This window comes from Pezoporus occidentalis, unplaced genomic scaffold, assembly GCF_034315485.1.
Source record: "Pezoporus occidentalis ecotype Australia unplaced genomic scaffold, CSIRO_AGI_Poc_V1 ctg161, whole genome shotgun sequence".
NCBI classification, from domain to species: domain Eukaryota; kingdom Metazoa; phylum Chordata; class Aves; order Psittaciformes; family Psittacidae; genus Pezoporus; species Pezoporus occidentalis.
Window position 1 is genome coordinate 73538 of NW_026913437.1, and position 23881 is coordinate 97418.

General features: G+C 48.1%; 1 protein-coding gene across 2 annotated transcripts; it reads left to right on the forward strand.

Annotated features, from left to right (window-relative positions):
• Nucleotides 1-932: 932 nt before the first annotated feature.
• Nucleotides 933-22025, forward strand: MOSPD1 (motile sperm domain containing 1). Of its 2 annotated transcripts, XM_062612740.1 has the most exons (7): nt 933-1092; nt 6751-7007; nt 7191-7266; nt 10399-10625; nt 18138-18299; nt 19891-19994; nt 21694-22025. In XM_062612740.1, the coding sequence occupies exons 2-6, from the start codon at nt 6854-6856 to the stop codon at nt 19968-19970; spliced, it is 699 nt and encodes a 232-aa protein (XP_062468724.1). In that variant the 5' UTR covers nt 933-1092; nt 6751-6853; the 3' UTR covers nt 19971-19994; nt 21694-22025. The 2 variants fall into 2 exon arrangements, with proteins under 2 accessions (XP_062468724.1, XP_062468725.1); XM_062612741.1 differs by lacking the exon at nt 19891-19994.
• Nucleotides 22026-23881: the final 1856 nt, after the last annotated feature.

Below are 23881 nucleotides of genomic sequence, written 5' to 3' on the forward strand. Positions count from 1 at the left end.
ACTATCAGCCGTGCAGAAGGTGGTACTCGGAAAAGACGCATGCTAATCCACACCACTGGGCCAAGCTGCACCGTATTTATTCCTCCTGTTAGTCAACGTCTCCCATGATTTTAAATAGATGAAATGTTACTTCCCATCCTGGGTCGTTCCGTGCTGTTCTTGTGAAACTCTTCTGGCCGCGGTGCTCATCTCGGTGGTGGGCGAAGGCTGGTACCGGGGCCAGGGTTTTGCAATGCCGTCTGACTGGATGGCTTAACGTCAACGTCAATTATTCACCTGACTCGCAGCAAAACTGTTTTGCTGCATTGATGCAACTGGGGATGATTTTAGATGGGGATTGTGCTCATGCAGTCCTGTCTTTTAATTATATAGGGCTTAAAAGCCCAAGTCAGGGAAAAAGACTGAAGAAAGATGATGGTGGATGCTGCCTAAAATGAGCTGAAGTCCACGAAGAGTTTAATAAAAACCTACGAATAAGAGGAACATAGAACAAAGCAGCGCGAGATGGAGTTATGGTGACAGCACGCCCCATTTAAGCGGCACTGCTGCGTGGTTAGAGTCCCCTGTTCGCCTCGTTAGCGCGTTTATTCTGCGTTTAGGAACACATTTAGGCACACATCGACCCTCTTGCAGGGATCGGTGAGGGATCGGCTGGGGCTCCGGGGCCTCATCCTGAGGGAACCGAACCGGGACGGACCCAAGGTCAATGGCAGCGACGGCCGTGAAGGGGCCATGGACCCTTTCGGGTAGGGGCTGTGCCTCAGAAACCATCCATGAGGTAAATCAGCGTTAACACAACCTCGCGTACCACAGCGGAGCCGGCCCCGGAACCAGACCCGCAGCCGGGGACAACCCCACGGCCCCACAGCAACCCGCCCGCCCCAAGATGGCGGCGGGGGGCGGAGGAGGAGGAGGAAGAAGAGGGCGGGTGTCGGTGCGGCTCCGGGGCGGGGTCCGGTGACGCCGGGCAGTGCCGGGCGGGAGCCGCCGCGCTCCCGGTAGCCATAGCGGCGGCGCTGCCTGCAGTGACGGGAGCAGGCGGGGGGGGGCGGACAAAAGGGGCCCGAGCCCGCACCTCAGCGGCCCCGGAGGGTGAGTTGTGAGCGGTGGGCGCAGCGCGGTACCCGGCACCGGGGAGGGGGAGAGCGGAGCGGCACCAGCGCTCCATACCGCGGGTGGTCAGGGGGCACCGACGGGCCGTGACAGGCCGTGCCGGGCCTGGCCTGGCCTCGCCTCCGGCAGCTCTCGCCGTGCCGCCGGGGAGGGAGCGATGTGGGAGCCCGGCGCCCGCGGCTCTTCCTTAGCGGGCCGTGAGGAGGAGCGCGGCCGAGGCCCGGGCCTGGCCGCTGTTACCGCGGGGCAGCCGGGCCGGGGCCCGGTTGAACTCGCTCCGGGGTGTCGGCGGAGCAGCGATGCGGGGCGAAGGGGCTGCTGCGTTATGGCACGGGCAGGGCAGGGCAGGGCGCCGGCTGCGGAGAGAGGCCCTTAGAGGATGCCTCAGCCTTTATCTGTGCTGCTGGAGAACAAAGAGGATCAGTTAAGCGGGTGCAATCGCTGGCGGTTCTGTGCCTTGGGTAGGTGCGCTCGGGGAGCGGCGTCCGGGGCCTTTCCTCCCGCTGCTCCCTGAGGAAGGAGCGTGCTCCTCGGTTATCTGTGGCATCTTGGCGTTGGAGGCAAGTGCTTGGACCTGGCCTGAGACGGGGGAAAAGGCCACGTAGCGCTAAGGCGGTTCGGTTTGGTGCGTGGAACACAAACCGAAAGTGAGAAAATAGAGACTAAAGCAGATGTGCCCTTGAAACGCTTCCACCCTGTCCTGGTTTCGGCTGGGATACAGTTAATTCTCTTCCCTGTAGCCGGTACGGTGCTGAGGTTTCTTCCGAGCAATACAGTGGAATGGCTCAGAAGCAGCACACAGCAGTTATTTCATTTTCCCCCTGCTTTTACGTAGCTTTTAGTTGTATTTTTTTTGTATTGCTGCCACCTTTTCAGCATTTGAGAAAATAAAAGAATAGAACCGATGTGGCCCAAATGCATTCTGCTGTCAGCGCTAGCGGGATTTATGCTTGTTGTAGTCACCCGTGCTAATAGGTAACGCGCCGAGACCTCTTTGTGGCCCAGCATCCTGGAGACGGTTCCCGATTGCATTTCTGGCCGCCCTGTAAGAGGTGAACAGTCCCAGGCTCCAGCCCAGGCTTCGTGAGGCACCAGAGTGGTCCTGCCAGTTTGAATGGGACTGGCCACCTACTGAAATGCTTCGCAGGATGTGTGCCTTCCTAGATCAGCACGTTGAGGTGGGGTTTAACCAGCTCACTCAAGGTCATGGAGTGGTGGTGGTGGAGGTAACAATAATGGAATCCAGCCATCCTGGCTGCTGGCTCCGTGCTCTGGGTGACTCTCCCGGATAATTGCAGGTAGTTTAAACATTGGTTTGCGTAAGTGCACGCACGGAGAGGCCTTCGAAACCTTCTGGAGGAGCAAAATGTGCATAGATCTGCTCTGGATCAGGCGGTGTGTTTATGTGGAGCTCATAATTGCTCAGCGTGAGTTTTGAAGAAGAGTTTGTGGCTTGTTTTGTAAACAGGCACTCCAAAGGCATCAGTTTTCTTGAGGCTATAGCGTAGAAAGGCTTATTGTGTAGGTTTAGAGCCTAGATCGTGAGATAGAACAAAAGCGGATCGCACTGTAATTGAACAGGCTTTGAAAGAAGTGGGATTGTAAGGAGGTTTTCCTCTGAATCAAGTGTTTACCAGATGACACTCCGTAGAGTTATTTGCAGTTGTGAGGAGAAAAACAACAACCAACAGATGCACTTGGAAGCCCTGGTGATGAGGCTGTTGGAAGTTAAAACGGGAACACCAAACTTCCTCGCTTGATTTGTGTTCTCAGCGGATACTTGTTAAGTAAAACCAAATCACAGTCGGTGTTATTTCTGACCCTGGAGAGAAGCTGCGTTTCGCTTTGTGTTTGTCTAAGTTTATGAAGGAAGGGACTTCAAAGGGAACGCTGGCAGATCTATGCTATTGTGACACCAGCAGTATATATTTAGTAACCTCGGGGAGGAAAGAGCCTTATTGTGCTAAAAAAGATATCCATGGTGATTTTTGGACTTCAAAGTAAGCGGAAAGCAAGCTGGCCTTGTTCAGGTGTTACTCTTTGGCCTGTGTCCTGTAATGAGAGTTCTGCTGGACAGCTTCCTGCCCCAGTGAGGAGTTCCATTAATACCGGGAGGACCTGTGGAGGTCACAGAGCTGAGACTGCAGATCTTGGTTTGTGCTTACCTCTGTGTTCTGCAAGCAGTCACAGTGACTGTCAGCTACGATGTTGAGCGATCCTGGTGAGAGTCTGTTGTGGTGCACAAAGTGGCAGCTGTGTTTCTTGTAAATGGCCTGGCTGGGGTGCCAGAGGCAGCCTGCTGCATAGCCCTCTTCATGGAATCCCAGACTGGTTTGGGTTGAAGGGACCTTAAAGCTCCTCCAGCTCCAACCCCTGCCATGGGCAGGGACCCCTTCCACTGGAGCAGCTTGCTCCAAGCCCCTGTGTCCAACCTGGCCTTGAGCACTGCCAGGGATGGGGCAGCCACAGCTTCTCTGGGCACCCTGTGCCAGCGCCTCAGCACCCTCACAGGGAAGAGCTTCTGCCTAAGAGCTCATCTCAGTCTCCCCTCTGGCAGGTTAAAGCCATTCCCCTTGGCCTGTCCCTCCATCCCTTGCCCCAAGCCCCTCTCCAGCTTTCCTGCAGCCCCTTTAGGCACTGGAGCTGCTCTCAGGTCTCCCCTTCAGGAGCCTTCTCTTGTCCAGGCTGCCCCAGCCCAGCTCTCTCAGCCTGGCTCCAGAGCAGAGCTGCTCCAGCCCTCGCAGCATCCCCATGGCCTCCTCTGCACTCACTCCAGCAGCTCCATGTCCCTCTTGTGCTGCTGCCCCAGGGCTGGATCAGGGCTGCAGGGGGGGGTCTCCCCAGAGAGCAACAGAGGGGCAGGATCCCCTCCCTGAGCTGCTGCTCACGCTCTGGGGGTGCAGCCCAGCCCATGGGGGGGTTCTGGACTCAAGCACACACTGAAGCTGGGTCATGGGGGCTTCTTGCCAACGATCACCGCATGAGCACTTCTTGAGGGTTAATCTATGCAGGGAAGTTCTGATGATACAGGCTTCCTCTGTAAAAGTCTCTGCAGCTTCCTATTGATAAGTGCTGTATGGAAGCTATGCTGTTATTAATACTGAACTATCAGATCTCTGCAGCACATGTGTAGTTTATAATTCAGTCTTTGGGAAAACCCTTTTACATATGTCACTTGATGCAGTATCCCAGTAAGGTGACTTCCAAGCCAAAAAGGGTTGTCTCAAAAAGGTTACTTGCTTAGAAATCCAGGAATTTGTAACCTGAAGGACACTGCTGTGTCAGCAAGCACAACTACTATGGGCTTGGCTTTGCCAGCTTTTCCTTCTGCCAGCTTGGGCGGTGATTTCTCATCCAGCCAAGTCAAATAAGCAAAGGAAGCAATAACGGGCTATACTTTTTTAAGATCGGTGGCTTTCTGCTTGCAAGTTGTGGAATCCTGGGATTTGCAATGGGTGTCTTAAGGAAAATGAGCCTATTAATAGATTTAGTGATCCACCCCTCCAGTGATGTGGTGATCTGTGGGGTTTTGGACACTTCAGTGCATGCTGCTGCTGAGCTGAAGAATCCGGAGTTGTGGTTTGACACCAGGCATTGGAATGAAACTTGTGCAGTGTTGAAACAAAACCCTAAAGAAATTAAAATTGCATTCATTATGAGAAATAATGTTTTAACCATTTCATTAAGTATTGTCACTCAACGATATCTAGCAGTAGCGTAAATCATTATTAGGGGAAGAAAACCCACTTCAGCTTGGTTCAAAAGCTGCCTGTGTTTCTCCTCCTTACAGTGTATGCAGTATAGATATGTATGAGAACCAGAGCTTCTCAGCTGCGCTCACTGCATGGAGCTGACTGCTATAAAAAATAAACCCCTCTGCCTCTGAGGAGTCAGAAGTCATTTTGCATTCCTGGGAGCTGGCAGCTTTTCCGCATTAGCTCCTCATACAGTCACCAGATATTCACATGGAACAATGATTCTCGCTTTGCTGTTGTACCTAATGTCGTTCAAGGAACAGCGCTTACACTTGCTGCACGAAGTGATTCCAGAGCTTAATGAAACAAAAGGGATTCACCAGAATTCCAAGCAGCGCTCCAAACCCGCATTGCCATGTCCAGAGCTGTTTCTTTCTCTGGGCTCTTCTTAATAAGGTAGCAAACATCAGCTTGGAGCACAGGCGTTGGGGATTTGTTTTCAGCATATTATTAGTAGCATTTCAGTGAAGTGGAAACAAACCTGTGCTCTGCAAAGAAACTGGATCTTGGGGCAAGACATTCCAGGGAGAGCCGTGACATTCCAGGGAGGAGTTGCTGTAGGAATAAAAAATGAGACGTTTCGGTTGGGAATAAGAATCAGAACCCGTAAATCTGAAGCTATGACAGATGTACTCTGGTAAACACCTAAAGGTGGGTCATGTTTCAAGTATGAGGCACGTATCTGGTGCTTGGAAGTGTGAACGTCATGATGTTTAGAATGCAGAAACAAGCCTTTGGGTTTGATTGTTCGTAATGTGAGGGCTATTTGTGGCTAGAAAATTCAGCAACTAAATGTCTTAACGTATAAGGTATAAGCAACTAAAGGTCTTAAGGTATAATAAACTAAATCAGTTTATTAGGCTGGAGAGCAGCTGAGATGGACCTTGCTTTATAAAGCTTCATGGGAATGGGAATGAGTCAGTAGGAACTTCTTGTTCTTTTACTATTTTCTACTATAGAATAATGCTGAGCCCCAAAGGACATCTCCAGGTTGATAATTAACCTGTGGGAGCTACAGTAAAACATGCTGTTCTTAGGGGGGGATAGAATTAGCTGTTTCACTTTGTTCTGTCTGTAGTGCATAAAGGCAGTGGTATGCAGGCTTGGGAATCTGGCCTTTATGAATTACATTTGGGATTGTTGCTTGCTCGTGTCATGGGTCCTGGTTTTAGTTCTGGAATGTCACTCAAAACAGAGCTGGTGCGGAGGGGTGGTGGCAGAGGGAGAAGTACGATGATTGTACTTTGGTTAGAGACAACAGTGCTCAAATAAATAGTGAATCCCAAATCCGTTTGGGATTCTTCATCCCAGGAACTACAATGCAGTCATAACAAGAGTTTAGTTTAAACAAGGCATGAAGGTGTTCCCCATTCTTTTGTTCTGAGTCTCTGGGGTTTGACATACCTCAGTGCCTGTGTGAGCAGATACCTAAGTTGTTATCCCTCATCCAGGAAGTGAGCAGAGAGATTCCTGCCTAAATGGGGATTTACCTCTTTGTGTTTCCTCACTTCTGCTGTTACTGTCCCAAGGCAAGAATGGGATATCTTTAAGGGGGGGGATATATTTTTGTGGTCGCCGTTTAGTTTGTGTTGCAAAGACCCAGCATAAGCAGCCCTGGTTGTGAATTGGGACCCCAAAATGCTGCCACGATCCCCTGAAGAAGTGCTTACCGGTTTGTTTCATAGCAGTTTGTTGCACAGATGGAAACCTGATGCAAATATTTTCTTCTATTTTTGTATTTTGGAAAGAATTTGGAGGTAGATTGATAACCAAGCATCACCGTGTATATTTTTACACCTTTGTTGACTGCCTCAGTTCAGTAGAGACTTATGGAAATAATCTTGCCTTTTCTCTCTTTTTTTCCTCCCCTTTTTTCCTTTAGAATTGCCAAAATGCTTTGGAATTCTTAAACGCTTCAAAACCTGAAGTCCCTGAGGATACAAAATCATAAGAACCCAAGAAGCAGCAAGGAGGATTCAGTGCCAATGCAGCAACAAAAAAGACAGCCAGAGTTAGTGGAAGGAAATCTTCCTGTTTTTGTTTTTCCTACAGAACTTATATTTTATGCAGATGACCAGTCAACACACAAGCAGGTGTTGACTCTATATAACCCCTATGAGTTTGCCTTAAAATTCAAAGGTGGGTTTCTTAGGTTAAGTTCTATTTAAGGGTTAGTTGGTGATCTTGAACAGTCCAATTCTAATTCATGTCACAAACCATACTTGTGGCAAACCCAAACTCGTGGCTTTATGTGTATCTGCTGATGAAGTCGGTGAGGTGTTCGTTCCTGAGTTGTTACCACTCCTGTCCTTTCTGTTCCAGTTCTTTGTACAACTCCAAACAAATATGCCGTGGTTGATGCTACTGGTGCAGTGAAGCCTCAGTGCTGTGTTGATATGTAAGTAAGAGTTGGTTGGGTTTCTTTTGTGATGTACAGCGTTGAATTATCTTGATCTCTTTTATTATTTAAGAGGTAGTGAATGGCAGCATGCATAGTATCAGCTAAGTTGGATATAGTATTATCCTGATCTGCTATATTCTTGTGGCTGTCTGGTCTTTGCCATTCTTTCACTCTTAAGGCAAAGGTATTACAAAATCAGTCATGCTTCCTTGTGTAATTTGTCTTTAGGCATAAATAAATAGTAAATGCAGTATAGTTTGTACACCATTGGTGAGAGTAAAATGAGCATCCTCTGAGCACTTTGTTGTTAGAAATAACAAAAGCCAGACTCCATCTGCAAACAAGTATTTCTCACACAGAGATCGCTCACGCAGGGGATTTCTGTGTGAGAAATATTTGTTTGCAGATGGGCAAAATGAAAACATGTGGCGTTCTGCTGAGCACATGTTCCTGGGCCATGTTTACTAAAGGTTCTTTGGCCCACTTTTCACCCTGATGGCCTCTGGTTCTCTGATCTGTCTCCCCTTTACTTGTTCCCCTTGTCAGGTCCCGACTTAGTAACAGAGAAAATGAGAAGTGACCACAGGAATGGATAGGGTCTGTAGCTGCTACAATTGAAAGTTGACTCTATTTTAGACCAACTTCTTTGCATCTTCCATTTGGCACCTTCTTTCTGTGCTGATGTCCGGGTACAGCTGAAGTATGAAATACCTGAAAGAGCAGACTGAGCTTTCTGAATAGAAGTATGTGTAACACCTTCTGGGATCTTTGGCTAACAAATGGCCATGTGAGAAAACTCCACTTGTGAAGGATCTGTCTTTTGTCAGATAAATCATACAGGCCTTGGGGAATGGCTCTTTCCCTAAGTGTAATTTGGAAGATTCCAAGGACTCACCAAATAGAAGGGAAGTTTAAAGCACGGACCTAAAAGGTTTCAGTGGGCAGGGGCAACAATCCTGCAAATGGAACAAAACCTGTCAGAATATATCAGTGTATCGGTGAGCTGTTCCAGCCTTTAGCAGACATTTACACAAGCTTGAGGACGTTTGGTTAATCCTAAACAAATGTCTTTTATTAAAGAAAGGAAAATAAGACGTGCATGTTCCCAAGGGAAAACTGTTTCCAGCAGAACCCCCATCCCATTCCAGTGGTTGCTGTCTAAGGGCAGTGTTTACTGCTGGGCTATGAGCAGTACTATGCAAGTGTGGCCTTTTGCCAGATAAACAGATATTCTACAGAGCTTCCAATTATGCAATGGGCTCTAAAAAGAAACAGGAGAATGTAGCTGTTTATAGGGGTCTGCAGAAAATCTCTCCTTGCTTGGCAGGAGGTGTGTGTTCTCAGAGCACAGCATTATGTACAGGGTCTGTTTAGGGTGGTACAAAGAATAGAAACAGAAGCTGAAAAGGAAGTGTTAAAGGGAGAAAGAAGAGTTGAATCTGCTGAGAGTCCTATGAATTAGCATTGCCAGGGGGCAAAACCCTTCTGTTCTAGTGAAGGCAGTTGCCCAGCCAACACTCAGCTCACTGAAAGCCTGTCATAAGCACTCTTTCGCCTCTGAAGTGACATAAAACTAGGTACACTACTGCACTTTCTTGCTTGGAGGGTGACTTGTCTCTGCTTCCTTGTTGAATAGTCAATTTAAACTGGATACCGGTTACAAACACTGGCTCTGTGTTACTGACTGTGGGTATCTTGATATAGTTCATTTAAATGAAGAGCACCACACAAAAATCTTGTTTCTTGCCTATATTATTGCAAAGATAGGTTTCTTGAAGCAATTTAAGACTACTCTCCTGTATTATTAAAGGTGGAATCATTTTTTAGCCCTCGGGAGATGGCAGCCTTCTTGAAGCCAAATCACTCCTATATAGGTGTATTTCCAGATTAGCTTTTGTTAGCTTAGAAATTGAGAATAGCCTTTTACAAAAGCCAAGTTTTCCACTTTGGAAAAATAACTAAAATCCATGTTAACCCCGAGAGCTGATACGAGCTGGAACCTGAATGTTGCAGCTATTTAATGCTAGAGATGTGTTTTCATAATGAATCATAACTGCAGAGGGGATGCAGTTGAGCAGAGCTCAGAGGTCTGTGTGCCTTTGAGCGGTGTTCCTTTAAACCTGTGCCTTTTGTGAGTCCCACATACATTTGTTCCCAATGGAATACGATAAAACTAGAAGGAATGCAACAGTTCCCACTCTGCCTTGCTGTTGAAGCCATCTTGGGCAATGTATTCAAAACAGTTGAGCAACAGAGTGATTGCTGGACAGTGAGAAGGTTAACCAAGAAAATAACTGAGTCTCTACAATGCAGAGGATATGTCTACACTGCAGTCTGAGCTGTGACTGCAGCTTGTGTAGCTACAGCTGGTGTAGTTATTGGTAGCTAGTGAAGTATCTGCAGCATCATGCATTTCAGATCAGGCTATGAACTGTGGTCAAGGTTGATGAGCAAAGGTCTGACAGCATGGAGCTCTGCTGTTGATACCCACATTGACTCACTGAAAGGTGAAAGACGTACATGGAGATCTGTGGCTGTCATTGCTACTGCACTCTTACATGCTCTTAGTGGGCTTCGATTCTCAAATCCCTTCACATCTTGCTGACTCTTGTCTACAGAGGGAATGAGTTTGGCTTCTCAGAAAGTATAATTGTAAAGCTTTGAGCCTGGTTTCCTCAAAAAGCTGGACTTGGGCCATCACCTGCCCACGTGTTCGGCACCTCTGCTTTTCTTCTGCCCTGTCCAGTCCCCCCTCTACCTTCTGAAATGGCTGGCCAGCATCAAGCAGCTTTGGTGAGGGAGGAGGCCTCATTCAGATCATTGGTGTTTCATGCATGCTGGCAGCTGGGCCAGAGGTGGGCTTAAGATAAAGAATTAACTGTTCATTTTGGCCAGCCCATTGGAGCAGATATATTTGGGAACCAGAGCAAACATGAGGAGGCGGGAGAGAAGGCAAGATCTATTCTTCAAGTATATGGAGTGATGGAGGAGATAATGGAGGTCTGGACTATTGCAATGCATCTGTGTAGGGTGGGAAGAGGGGGAACACTGGGATATGTAGGATGTAATTCCACAAGAGAAGTGCTGCTTATGAGTTCCTCTGTTTGAAAACATGCTTTTCCTCTGCAGCGTGATCCGTCACAGAGATGTTCGGGCTTCTTACTTTGGTGTGATAGATAAATTCCGTCTGCAAGTGTCTGAGCAGAGCCAGAGGAAAGCATTAGGGAAAAAGGAGATTATTGCAACTCTGCTTCCATCTGCAAAGGAACAACAACAACAAAAGGAAGAGGAGGAGAAGAGAATAAAAGAACACCTGGCTGAAAGTGTCTTTTTTGAGCAGACTTTGTGTCAACCAGGTACGTGAAGTACTTTGACCCTCCTGTCTTCTGAAGCTGTTATGGACAGCTCCAGTGACTAGAAAGACTAAAGTGAGTTTTAACCCAAGTCTCTTTAAATACCTGCAAGACTGCTGCCCTTATCACTGGGGGATGACAGTGCCCTAGAACCCAAATTGTGACTATTGTGCTTTTGCTATCTTGATCAAGACCTTTTGCTGCCCCATGGTTGTGTTGCTTGGAGAGTGCCTCCATTCCTCTGGTGCATAAGTTCTGTGCCAGCCAAAGGGAGTTCATCTGCAAAAGGATGGTAGCTATTTTTTCCCTTGGGCTCTCTCAGAACATATGCCCCTTCTGAGTTAGTTCCAAACCCTTAATCCTCCATTTCCTGATGAGCAGGAAATACTGACAGAAACATCTTCTAAAGTGCTCCTTGTTCAGCACCATCTCCTTTGTGTGTCTCACAAGTATAGAACAGCTCAGTTACCAGCTGGAAACTCTGCATGTTTCATACACGAGGAAGTGAATCAACAGTCTTGAGCAAAACCTGGACTTGAACAGTTAAATTCAAGTGATAGGGGGAGATACTGAAAGTATCAAGTTGTTCCAGAACTGGATTTAAACTGATTCTTGACAGTCTCCCTCACTCGTCCTGATTTACACTGGAATATTCTTGTCACTTGTTTGAGTTTTCATGACAAGAACAAAAATCAGTTCCTGAAAATAGGTGAACCTGCTTGAGAGCGTTCCTCTTGTTAAAACCAAGCTGTTCCACCAGTTACACATGGGTTGTTGGCTGGTGAAACACCTGAGGAAACCAAAATCAAACAACCTCAAGAGGTGGGTATTAGTGAGGTGGATGGTTATAGCCCACGGAGGTCTCTGGGCTCACAGGACAAAATGTGACCATGACAGTTGTTCCGGTACAGAGGGTTTGAACCATCCTGAACAACCTGATACTGGTCTCAATCCAAATGCTGCTTCTCTGCTTAAAACCTTTATTGACTTCATTCTACTGCTTGCTAACAGCCAAACAGCAAACAAAGCAACTGCAGGCTTTGCATCTAACCTACATCCTGGAAAGTACAGGTTTATGGAATTAAAACAGAACACATATTGCTGGTCTCTGAGGATGGAAAACTTGGATAAAAGCATTGGCTGGTTTCCAGTGGGATGTAAGAATTTGGCTGGAGGTATTCAACTAACGTATTAACAGCTCTTCTCAGAGATTACACAGTGTGCCTCTGAGTAGGTGTCCTGGGTTCCGCAGTAGCAGTCATGTTTTTCCTTTGTGTTAACTGGTACAGTGCTGTGTTTTGACTTCTGTGAGGCTCATGCTCTGCCAGGGAGGAGGGGAGGCTGTGAGGAAGCAGAGATGGGGCGCCTGACCCGGGCTAGCCGGGGAGGTATTCCATACCACAGCACGTCATGCCCGGGGTGAGGGGTAACTGGGAGTTACCCGGAAGGACAGGGGTTTCCGGGTGGAGCTCGTTTCTCTTGGCCGGTGGTATCGTATTCTCTTCCCTTGTTATTTTCCCTTATCATTGTTGTAGCTGATAGTAGCGGTGGTGATTTGTTGCTGGACTGTTTTTGTCTCAACCCGTAGGAGTTGCACTCTCTGATCCTCCTCCCCGTTCCTCCGGGAGCGGGGAAGGGGAGAGCCCCGGTGCGGGGAGGCAGGGGGGAGACGGACACGGACCTCGATTGTTGTCAGCTCGGCACCACTCACTGGGAGTGAGTGAACAAGCTACCTGACTGGGTTTAAACCACGACAGTTCTTTTTGGCGCCCAACGTGGGGCACGAAGGGTTGAGATAAGAACAGATCTGACTGGATTGATAGTCACTCGTCACAATGCTGATTTATTGGCTCTCAAGGTTGTTCCTCTTGATCTCACAGTTTCAGTATATGATATCTTACGTCCATCCGGTACTTGCTGTATTAGTGTTTTTCAAGTATGGGGCTTGGGCTAAGGTTTTTATCCCATTGTACTTTATGGTAATGACTTGTAATACAATAGAATCATTGATCATGAAATTGATCTGGCTTATGTTCCCAGTGTGGTCACCACCTTTATACTTTGGGAGGTATATGATGGAGGTGCTTAGCAATTACACATCTTTTTTCTCCTTCTCAGGTGCTCAACCTGGGAAGGAGACATCCTTTTACCCTCCTAGTCGTCCCCCCAGACCATTTACATTTGAGAGTTTTGAATTTTTTGAATGGCCTTTTAATGCTGTTGAGACTTGTTTGCTGATGGTGATGGGAATCACCATGCTAACACGCATACAGAGTGTGTTTTACCCACTACTGATTTCAAGAGTTAAGCAGATTCAGGTTTGGGTCTTGTCTGGGGTCAAACGACGATGTAGGAGGACCGAGAGATTTTCCCTGAGGCTGGACAGCCATGAGTGGCAGGGTGTGTGGGATAGTATGGGCAAGTATCTAGGTCAGTGGGCCCCTCCAGTACTTTGGAATTTCACTACTGAACAACTGCAAAATCCAGAAGAATTAGTAAAACACTTAAATGAGGTGTGTGGTCATTCTGGCCATACCAGAGATGGACAAATCATGGCAACGTGCTGGGGCTTGGCCTATGCTTACAGGGCCTTGTTCAACACTATCCAGCACCTTCAAAAGGAAAAGAATGTCGGCGGATCTGAGGGCAAAGCAACAGTCGCTACTCAAACTTTGGCTGCAATGAACAGCACAGCTGTCCCAGTGGCAAGTGCAGCAGCTGCTCAAACTTCAACTGCAACAGACAGCACGGTTACCCCAGCTCCAAGCACAGTAGCTACACCACCCCCAATAACAAGTACAGTTGCTACTCAAACCACAGTGATAATCACTGCAGCCAAACCAGAGGACCAATTCGTACCAATATCAGTTGCCCCTGTACGCAAGAGAACAAGCAAAAAGGAGGCAAAAAGGGTGAAGCGAGATGAAGAACCAATGAATTCACCACCCGGTCCAGAATCTGATCAGGAGTCATCATCACATGACGAAGAAGAAGAAGAAGAGGTAACTTCTCGACCTCGGACCTCAACCGAGCTGCGGAATATGCGAAAAGATTTTACCCGTCAACCAGGGGAGCACATCATCACCTGGTTACTCCGATGCTGGGACAATGGGGCTGATGGTCACGAACTAGAAGGTACAGAAGCCAAGCAGCTGGGATCACTTGCTAGAGAAGGGGGAATTGACAAAGCAATTGCAAGAGAGAAAAAGTCCCTCAGCCTTTGGAGGAGGCTCTTGGCAGCTGTGAAAGAAAGGTTTCCGTACAAGGACGATGTTACGAGTCGTTCGGCCAAGTGGAATACTATAGACAAAGGCATCCAGTCTCTGAGGGAATCGGCCATCGTAGAGATGATCTATCACATCAAGCCGAATAACGGGGATACACCTATAGATCCAGATGAAGTTGAATGTACACGACCCATGTGGCGAAAACTTACACGGAATGCACCGTCATCATATGCCCATTCATTGGCAACAGTAACCTGGAATGACATAGTACCACTAACAGTGGATGAAATGGTTCATAAACTCCGAGAGTTCGAAGACAATCTCACCCCTTCCATCATCTCAGCTGTGAAAAAACTGTCCCAGGACATCGAACAATTGAAGGACAATCTATCTGATTTATCCGGCTCCTCACGTGTACCAACACACGTCTCAGCTATTAACAAAAGGCGTCCTATTGTTCAAGAGAGGAGATACAGGAGGTATACGCCACGGGGTACCCTATGGTTTTACCTGCTGGATCATGGAGAAGACATGACAAAGTGGGATGGAAAACCTACTTCAGCTTTGGAGGAACGGGTGAGTGAACTGAAGAGGGGAGCAAGGGCCAAGACTGATCGTCCCATGAGAGCTACGGCTTCAGTCTCTGGTGATCAGTTTCCCAGATGGAGTGGAAGAGCTGATTTTACTCCAGCTCCTGTGATAAAGAAGAATAATCCCTTTCAACACGACTTAAGTGTCCAATGCTGTGACGACTGTTAGAGGGGCCCTGCCTCCAGCCAGGTGGAGGTAGGGGACAATCGGATTTACTGGACTGTGTGGATCAGATGGCCTGGCACATCAGTCCCACAGAAGTATAAGGCTCTAGTAGATACCGGTGCACAGTGTACCCTGATGCCATCAAGCTGTCAAGGGGTGGAACCCATCTATATTTCTGGAGTAACAGGAGGATCCCAAGAGTTGACTGTGCTGGAGGCTGAAATCAGCCTGACTGGGAGGGAATGGCAAAAGCACCCTATTGTGACTGGTCCAGAGGCTCCATGCATCCTCGGCATAGACTACCTCAAGAGAGGGTACTTCAAAGACCCAAAAGGGTACCGGTGGGCTTTTGGTATTGCTGCTTTGGAGACTGAGGAAATTGAGCAGCTGTCCACCTTGCCTGGTCTCTCAGAAGATCCCTCTGCTGTGGGGTTGCTGAAAGTTGAAGAACAACAAGTGCCAATTGCGACCACAACAGTGCACCGGCAGCAATATCGCACCAACCGAGACTCCCTGATTCCCATCCATCAGCTGATCCGTAGACTGGAGAGTCAGGGGGTGATCAGCAGGACCCGCTCACCCTTCAATAGCCCCATATGGCCAGTGCGAAAGTCTAATGGAGAATGGAGACTAACAGTAGACTATCGTGGCCTGAATGAAGTCACACCACCATTGAGTGCTGCCGTACCGGACATGCTAGAACTTCAGTATGAACTAGAGTCAAAGGCAGCCAAGTGGTATGCCACGATTGATATTGCCAATGCATTTTTCTCAATCCCTTTGGCAGCAGAGTGCAGGCCACAGTTTGCTTTTACTTGGAGGGGTGTCCAGTTCACTTGGAACCGACTGCCCCAGGGGTGGAAACACAGCCCTACCATCTGCCATGGACTGATCCAGACTGCACTGGAACAGGGGCAAGCTCCAGAACACCTGCAATACATTGATGACATTATTGTGTGGGGCGATACAGCGGAAGAAGTCTTTGAGAAAGGGAGGAAAATAATCCAAATCCTGCTGAAAGCCGGTTTTGCCATAAAACGGAGTAAGGTCAAGGGACCTGCACAGGAGATTCAATTTTTGGGAATAAAATGGCAAGATGGACGTAGACAGATCCCCACAGATGTGATCAACAAGATAACAGCAATGTCTCCGCCAACTAATAAGAAAGAAACGCAAGCTTTCTTGGGTGCAGTGGGGTTCTGGAGAATGCACATCCCAAATTACAGTTCGATTGTAAGCCCTCTCTATCATGTGACCCGGAAGAAGAATGATTTTAAATGGGGCCCTGAGCAGCAACAAGCCTTTGAGCAAATTAAACGCGAGATAGTTCATGCAGTAGCCCTTGGACCAGTCCGGACCGGACCAGATGTAAAAAATGTACTGTACACTGCAGCTGGGGAGAACGGTCCTACCTGGAGCCTCTGGCAGAAAGCTCCAGGGGAGACTCGAGGTCGACCCCTCGGCTTTTGGAGTCGGGGATATAAAGGATCTGAGGCCAGCTATACCCCAACTGAGAAAGAAATACTGGCAGCCTATGAAGGGGTTCGAGCTGCTTCGGAAGTGATTGGCACTGAAGCACAGCTCCTTCTGGCACCCCGGCTGCCCGTGCTGGGCTGGATGTTCAAAGGCAGGGTCTCCTCTACACATCATGCAACCGATGCTACATGGAGTAAATGGGCTGCACTAATTACACACTTACCAAAGGCCACCTGGTTGGTCAACACCAGAGGATCTGCCAACAGGGCTGGCCCAGCCCAGTCAGAACTGTTACATATTGTAGAGGGGGACAAAGTTCCCGTGGTGCATATGAAGAATTTGCTGGGAAAGACAGTCTGGGTAATTCCTGCTTCAGGTAAAGGCAAACCCACTCGTGGGATTGCTTTTGCTCAGGGACCTGGATATACTTGGTGGGTAATGCGGGAAGATGGGGAAGTCCGATGTATACCTCAAGGGGATTTGATTTTAGGGGAAAACAGCCAGTGAACTCAATTGTATGCTGTTGCCTGCTGTGTAATGCTTTTATAGCCCATCAACTAGATGTCTCCAGGTCACAAGCGACTGGCCCTGACTTCCCTCCAGCCATCATCCCAACAGAGAATGAACTTTGAACATCATGGACCGAATGGACTCGGCAGCATTATAGGGATTGGTCCATGCACTAAGAAAATGATTTTTCCTCTTGGTCTGTATGTATATGGATGTATATATGTGGGAGAGCGATGGTGTATTGAAAAATGTGGGATCTGAGCACGACGTGAATGGTATGGAATAAGGGGTGGATAATGTCCTGGGTTCCGCAGTAGCAGTCATGTTTTTCCTTTGTGTTAACTGGTACAGTGCTGTGTTTTGACTTCCAGTTTGAGAACAGTGTTGGTGAAGCCGATGTTCTCGGTTGTTGCTAAGTGATGTTTACCCTGACCAAGGACTCTGTGAGGCTCATGCTCTGCCAGGGAGGAGGGGAGGCTGTGAGGAAGCAGAGATGGGGCGCCTGACCCGGGCTAGCCGGGGAGGTATTCCATACCACAGCACGTCATGCCCGGGGTGAGGGGTAACTGGGAGTTACCCGGAAGGACAGGGGTTTCCGGGTGGAGCTCGTTTCTCTTGGCCGGTGGTATCGTATTCTCTTCCCTTGTTATTTTCCCTTATCATTGTTGTAGCTGATAGTAGCGGTGGTGATTTGTTGCTGGACTGTTTTTGTCTCAACCCGTAGGAGTTGCACTCTCTCGATCCTCCTCCCCGTTCCTCCGGGAGCGGGGAAGGGGAGAGCCCCGGTGCGGGGAGGCAGGGGGGAGACGGACACGGACCTCGATTGTTGTCAGCTCGGCACCACTCACTGGGAGTGAGTGAACAAGCTACCTGACTGGGTTTAAACCACGACAGTAGGCTCCAGCTGTATGAAGAACAGTTCCTTTACAGTTTGTGTGTCCTTAATCTGGTGACGTTGGCAGAGTGGTCCATTCCCATAGATTTTAAAATAAGATTCCAATATTACTAATTTTTGGCATTTAAACTGGTTCAGGAAGACGCAGCCCCTGAATCCTCTACAGAAGGAATCTCATCTGGCCCAAGAACATGAGCCCCTGCTGTAGCCAGGCTTTGTTCTGGGTGTGGAAGCTGTTACCTGCCTGTGCAGCTCTTCTAGGTGTTCTTTCCTCATCGATTACTAATCACTGGAGGAACATAGCAAGGAATGGAGGCAGGATGCGTGGTGAAACCTCAGGCCCTGCTGAAGCATCCAGCTCTCAGGAGTGTGTATATATAGCTACGGGGCCTGGCAGGCTCTGTTCCTGCAGAAGGGAGGGGTTTGGGAAATCATGTGAAAACAAGTTCCAGCATCAGAACAGGGAGCAGCAAAACGTGGAAGGTTCAGAAGGGTGGGTTTAAGAGGTGTTTTCCACCCCCTCCAAAGGGAAAAGAAAATCCCAGGATGTTGCAGCTCCAATGCACCACAAATGCTTTTTACATAATATTTAAGATGTATTTTGGTCAGATCTTCCTACAAACTTAGATGTTTCTTCCTCATCTCTTCCAGAAAACAGAACTGCCTCGTCGGGACCTAGTTTACTAACAGTCTTCCTAGGAATAGTGTGTATTGCAGCACTAATGCTACCTACATTGGGGGACTTGGAATCCCTGGTGCCTCTCTACCTCCACTTAAGTGTGAATCAAAAGTTAGTAGCTGCTTATGTTTTAGGTAAGTATTTTGGCTTTTGTAAATGCTTTCTTACAGCTGCATTTGCCAGTGACTGATGGCGTCCAAATCACCACCATTACCCTTTGGTTTGCATCTCTACTTAGATTTTAACTTGCAGCCAAAGTGATACCAGAGTATGTTAATTCTCATGAGCATTTTAGACCAGATTTTAGTTGATATTTATTATATACAGGCCCATGTTAGTTAACTTCCATCTGACAAGTGTCCAACTGTAGTCATCTGCCAACAAACCTGAATGGAATGTGCCATTTCTGATTCTTATCCTGAAACAGGGAGTTTCTCCATTGCAGAACCTACATCTCCTCTGTTCTGTTCCTCTCTCCAGCCCAGAGGAGCAGGTTTGAAAGGCTCCATTCACTCCATAAGCAGTTGAAATATTGAACTTGCTGCCCATGGCCTGGGTAGGTGGATTCTTCACTGGGTAAAAACTGGCTGGATGACAGAGCCCAAGGAATGGTGGTGAATGGTGTCACGTCTGGGCAGCAGTGCTGTCCCTCAGGGCTCGGTGTTAGGGCCAATGTTGTTTAATATCTTCATTGATGATCTGGATGAAGGGGTCAAGGGCACCCTCAGTAAGTTTGCAGATGACACTAAATTAGGTTGGAGGGTGGATCTGCTGTAGGGCAGGATGCTCTGCAGAGGGATCTGGACAGGCTGGATCCGTGGGCTGTGGGCAGTGGTATGAGGTTCAACAGGGCTAAGTACTGGGTCCTGCACCTGGGCCACAGCAACTCCATGCAACACTCCAGGCTTGGGGAAGAGCAGCTGGAAAGTTGCTCATGGAACAGAATCTGGGGGTGCTGAGTGACGGAGCTGAACATGAGCAGCTTGTGCCCAGGCAGACAGGAAGCCCCCAGCATCCTGGCCTGGCTCAGCACCAGTGCGGCAACAGGGCCAGGGCAGGGATTGTGCCCCTGCACTGGGCACTGGTGAGGCTGCACCTTGAATCCTGTGTTCAGTTCTGGGCCCCTCACTACAGGAGTGGGGCCAGAGAAGGGCAGGGAGCTGGTGCAGGGCCTGGAGCCCAAGTGTGATGGGGAGTGGCTGAGGGTCCTGAGGGGTTCAGTCTGGAGAAGAGAAGGCTCAGGGGGGACCTGATGGCTCCCTCCAACTGCCTGACAGGAGGATGGAGCCAGGAGGGGCTGGGCTCTGCTCCCAAGGAACAAGGGATGGGACAAGAGGAAACGGCCTCAAGCTGCACCAGGGCAGGTTTAGATGGAGCTGAGGAACAATTCCTGCCCCAGAGGGTGCTCAGGCATTGGAACAGGCTGCCCAGGGCAGGGCTGCAGTCACCGTCCCTGCAAGTGTTCACACACCGTGGAGATGAGGCCTCAGTGCCATGCGGCAGAGGTGGCCTCAGCACTGCTGGGGTAAGGGTTGGACTGGAGGAGCTGAAAGGGCTTTTCCAACCTGGTTGATTCTATGAATTGTATAGAAATAAGTTACTGTAAGCCCTTCCCAGGAGAGCACCAGTAGCCACAGTCCTTCCTGCTTTGTACCTCCTACCTTAGCAAGCATGGGGAAGTTGCACGTTTCATTTGTGCTGACTGTTTGTCTATAACTGTTTCAGGCTGGAAGAACAGTGTCACTAAACTCAATTCTCCTGCCCCACTACCTGGCACAAATGAGGAGTTACAGGAAAGGAGCTAGGCAGCTTCAGACTGATAGCTAGAGGTGAGGTAGTGGTGGGGAAAGGCACAAGTTCATGGTGGTTCATGCACACACAGAGTCCACTCACTGATTCCTGCAAGTCAGTCTGATGAAACAGTTGGAAACCTCACTTGTTGCCCTTTGCCTGAGTCACTGGTGGTGCCACTGGTGCTGTGTTCTCAGACCTTGCACTAACTCCTGCTGTGTTTTAATCTCTAGTTTTGAAAATGACTCCAGTTTCTGCTGGTGCCAACAGCAGTTTGAACCCATTTGACTCGATGCATTTGCACCAAGTCCAACCTGTTTGTAGATTCACTATAATGTCCTTACAGGGTTTGACTCCTGTGGGAGCAGCACTTTTAGTGCTCATGAATTTATGTGCAACTCTTCCTGTGTAGAAAGTTGAGTGCTCTTGGGAAGATGAAGCCACTTTCTTTACACCAAAGCACAAGTGCATTGTGTGGCTTCAATTGAAAAGGGAGATTGATGCCCATCAACTGGGCTTACAGCTGGGAAGTATTTGCTTTACAGCAATGAGTTAAACCCTTTATGGCCTGAAAGTCCTTTACAGGTGATACGGGCTGTCCTGTAGCACCTTCCAGAAGCCTCTGTTACTGCTCTGGGATGGTTTAGGTAATCCAGGCTAAGGCCTACAGCAGTTGTGGCAGTACCAACTGTCCAAGCTAGTGCAGACCTTAAGCAATAGCTGAACTGTAATTCCTCTTCAGTGGGTGCATCGCTTATGGAAGGCAGCGTTAGAGCTCTGCTCTGCCACACTTCCATCCTCAGACCTTTTCCAAGTCAGTGAGTTAAATCACTGTGTAGTGGCAGGACACTAAAATAGTCTCAGAAATGCCTCCATCCATGGTAGAGGAGATGCGTAGGCTTTAGCTGAGCTCTGCAGTGAAAGGCTGTTCCATGAACACCATCTGAGCCTGCAGGAAAGGAGGATTGCCCAAGAACTGATAAATTACCACTTGGATGTTGTGTAAGGCTGGAACTGAAGGAGCCCTCATGTTTTCCATATACCTCATCACCTTGTGCAAAATAAATCATGGCTAAGAACTTGCAGAGTTGGACTTTTTCCTGTATCAGCACATAATTAAAGTGAACTTCTCCCTAGGCCATGGGTAGGTTTATGAGCCCCACGTCTCCTGCTTTCAGCTGGGTTTAATTGGTTTTAACCTCTGTTAGCACAGTTCTGTTTTGCTTTCCTCCCTGCTAAAGGTCACAACAAAGAGTCTGCAGGAAGCTCCCTGTGCAGACTCACAAGGAAGCTTTGCATCTTAGTCAAAAACCGGTCTTTGATCAGTTCTGCACAGAGCAGAAACAGTGCCCTGGAGCCTTCAGCTGAGTCAGCATTGGAATGACACTGCCCCCATGAAAACTGGGGTTTGCGTGCTGCTGTTAGACTTGCCACAGTCAAAAGCTCAGAGTGAAGGTTTTCCAGGGGTGAGCTCAGCCCTTGTTTGGATTATTTTGAGCTGCTTTGACGCTTGGGTACCAGATACACTGCACTTGAGTGTCAGTCTTTGTAAGCAGCTTGTGACTCCATCAACACTTGGAGCAATCCTCCTGCTATTTCAGTGAAGTGTATATATAACTTGTGCATGTATTTATGCACTTTCACCTTCCTTTCTGGGCCGTGTCAGGGTAAGCTGTCTGGTTTAGATGTTTTATTCCATGAAATGAAAGCATTCAGTTGTGAATTCTTGTCTTCCAGGTCTCATCACCATGGTTATTTTGAGAACATGAGCAATGAGTTACTAGGATGTCAAACACCTTACTGTATATTCACATCATGAATGTGGACTGCCTTTTACTCCCATTTGGCGCATTAAGATGCTAGCAAACCCGTTCAGTGATTTCAGATCCCTTCAGAAGTGTAATATATTTTAACTATGTATAATAAACGAAAGACTCAAAGCACTTTTGGGTGCTTCTGTATCAGACAGCTACGAAATGTTCAGTGATACCTGTGAAAATCACTTGGAAAACTTTTATATCTCCGCCTACTGTACAAAATCCTTATTAAAGCAACCTTTGTTATTTTTAGTCTATGTGAACATCAGTGTGTGCTCACTCGGAAAGCAAAGCCCTGTCCTCTGTAAGACATCCATTTGGTTTGTGGTTGTACGCGCTGGGGCTGGTGCCCAACACTTGTGTATCCCTCGCAGGATGCGAGTCGTGACTGAGCATGGAAGCGAATGACAAAGTCCAGCAGTGAAACTATGAAATAAACCATGCTTTTTAGGTGAAGAATTCCTTCTCCACATCCTTGCTTCAGCAGTGCCACGTTGAGTGCTCGTTTTGTATCACAACTGTAAGACAATAAAGCCAAGTTCTGGCATCCAGGTCCTCTCATTTCACAGGCTGCATGTGGCAGGTGACCCGAGTGGCATTAACAGAAGCTGACCCCACAATGAAAACTTCCCCGTTTCTTCTCTTTCAGAGACCAAACTAAGAGCAGCACAGGGATTCCTCCATCCCACCCCAGCCAGGCCAGAGGAGGGGTTTTGTATCAGAACCTCCTGCTCAAATCCCAGTTCTATATTCCATTTCTCTTGTTTCATACAAGATGCACTTGATGTCACTTGACATTTCATGGGTGAGAGGTTTCTGCTGAAGGGCCTCTATTGCTGTGTTTGATTCAGACAGACGAATCTTTGTTCCTCAGTCTGTAGAACATGCTCTGATCTGTATAAATGACATTTTGGAAATTAAAACTTCTTTCTCCCCTGCCCCTGCATGTTATGGGTCACTTTCCTGCTTGTGCATGCAAGGCTAAAGAAACCCTGCAGATAAGTGTTGCTATAAACCCCCCCACAAGAACAAAAGGAGAAAGGTTGAATTGAAGTTGTTCAGCACTGCATGTTTTTTTCTTATATACGATACAAATAAGTCTTTAAAGGGCAATAAAATGTAACTTCAGTTTGATTCGCAGGAGCACTGAGGTTGTGTCATCTGTGAGGGTCAGAGGATGAGGAAGAGTCGAACATTAACACTGGTTACAAAGCAAAGTTCCTCACTGGTTTTTGGAGGCCGTGTTCCAGCACCTGTGCTGGAGCCACCCACCAATGACACTGGTTTGGGGCACAGGAGCTCCTGTGAGCTATCATCTCCAGAGCTTTGCTGTCTGTTTAATACCTGCGCTGCTCATTCTGATTCACATGGGGTGGTTAGACCTGCTGCTGCTTGAGCAGGGCGAGGAGTGGAGCACAAGGAGGACAAAGCTGCCATGCGGTCCCTCAGCCTTGCTCTGGTGCAGCAAGATACACGTTTTATTGTGCCCAAGCTGATGGAAGAAACCACAACCACAACCCCACCTTTTCCACACGTATCCTGGAGTGCCAGGGTTGTGGTTTTCTTGCCAGGCTCTTGCAGAAGTACCAAAGAGAGAGAATCCCACATGGAGGAACTCTTTTGGGTTGCTATTGCAAGTGTTGATGCCTGCAGATAGTGCATGGACACAGCATGGGAATGGGACCACAGGACACCCACCATGACTGACACCTTCAAGGAATGCAGACTCAGAAGAACACCTTCACCAAAGAAACCAGTAAAACATCACCAGCAACTAAAACATTGGAACATCCCTTCAAGGACAAGCAAGGAGCAATACAAGGTAAAGATGAAACGCGCAGCGTAACTCGGCACATGCAGGTAAACCTGGTGCTCAGGCAAAACAAGCATGACAGAGGGGAACTGTGACTTCTTCCTACTTGAGGGGGGTTACAGCACACTCTGTAAGCACAGATTTATGCCAGTGTTGGGAAATGGGACCTGAGGATGGTTTAAGTTCAGCACTGTGAGGGGGAACGTATCGAACCCTGCTACAGCATGGGCACAGGGAGGCACTCGTGTCCCATCACCAGGTGGGTGCAGGAAATTTATAAGCTATTTTTTGATGC

Excerpts from the sequence above, each read along its gene's own strand:
- MOSPD1 (XM_062612740.1), top strand. The coding sequence starts at position 6,854 with ATGCAGCAACAAAAAAGACAGCCAGAGTTAGTGGAAGGAAATCTTCCT. Across the intron at positions 7,008-7,190 it reads GTTTGCCTTAAAATTCAAAG|TTCTTTGTACAACTCCAAAC; the intron begins GTGGGTTTCTTA and ends TTTCTGTTCCAG. Across the intron at positions 18,300-19,890 it reads AGTAGCTGCTTATGTTTTAG|GCTGGAAGAACAGTGTCACT; the intron begins GTAAGTATTTTG and ends TAACTGTTTCAG.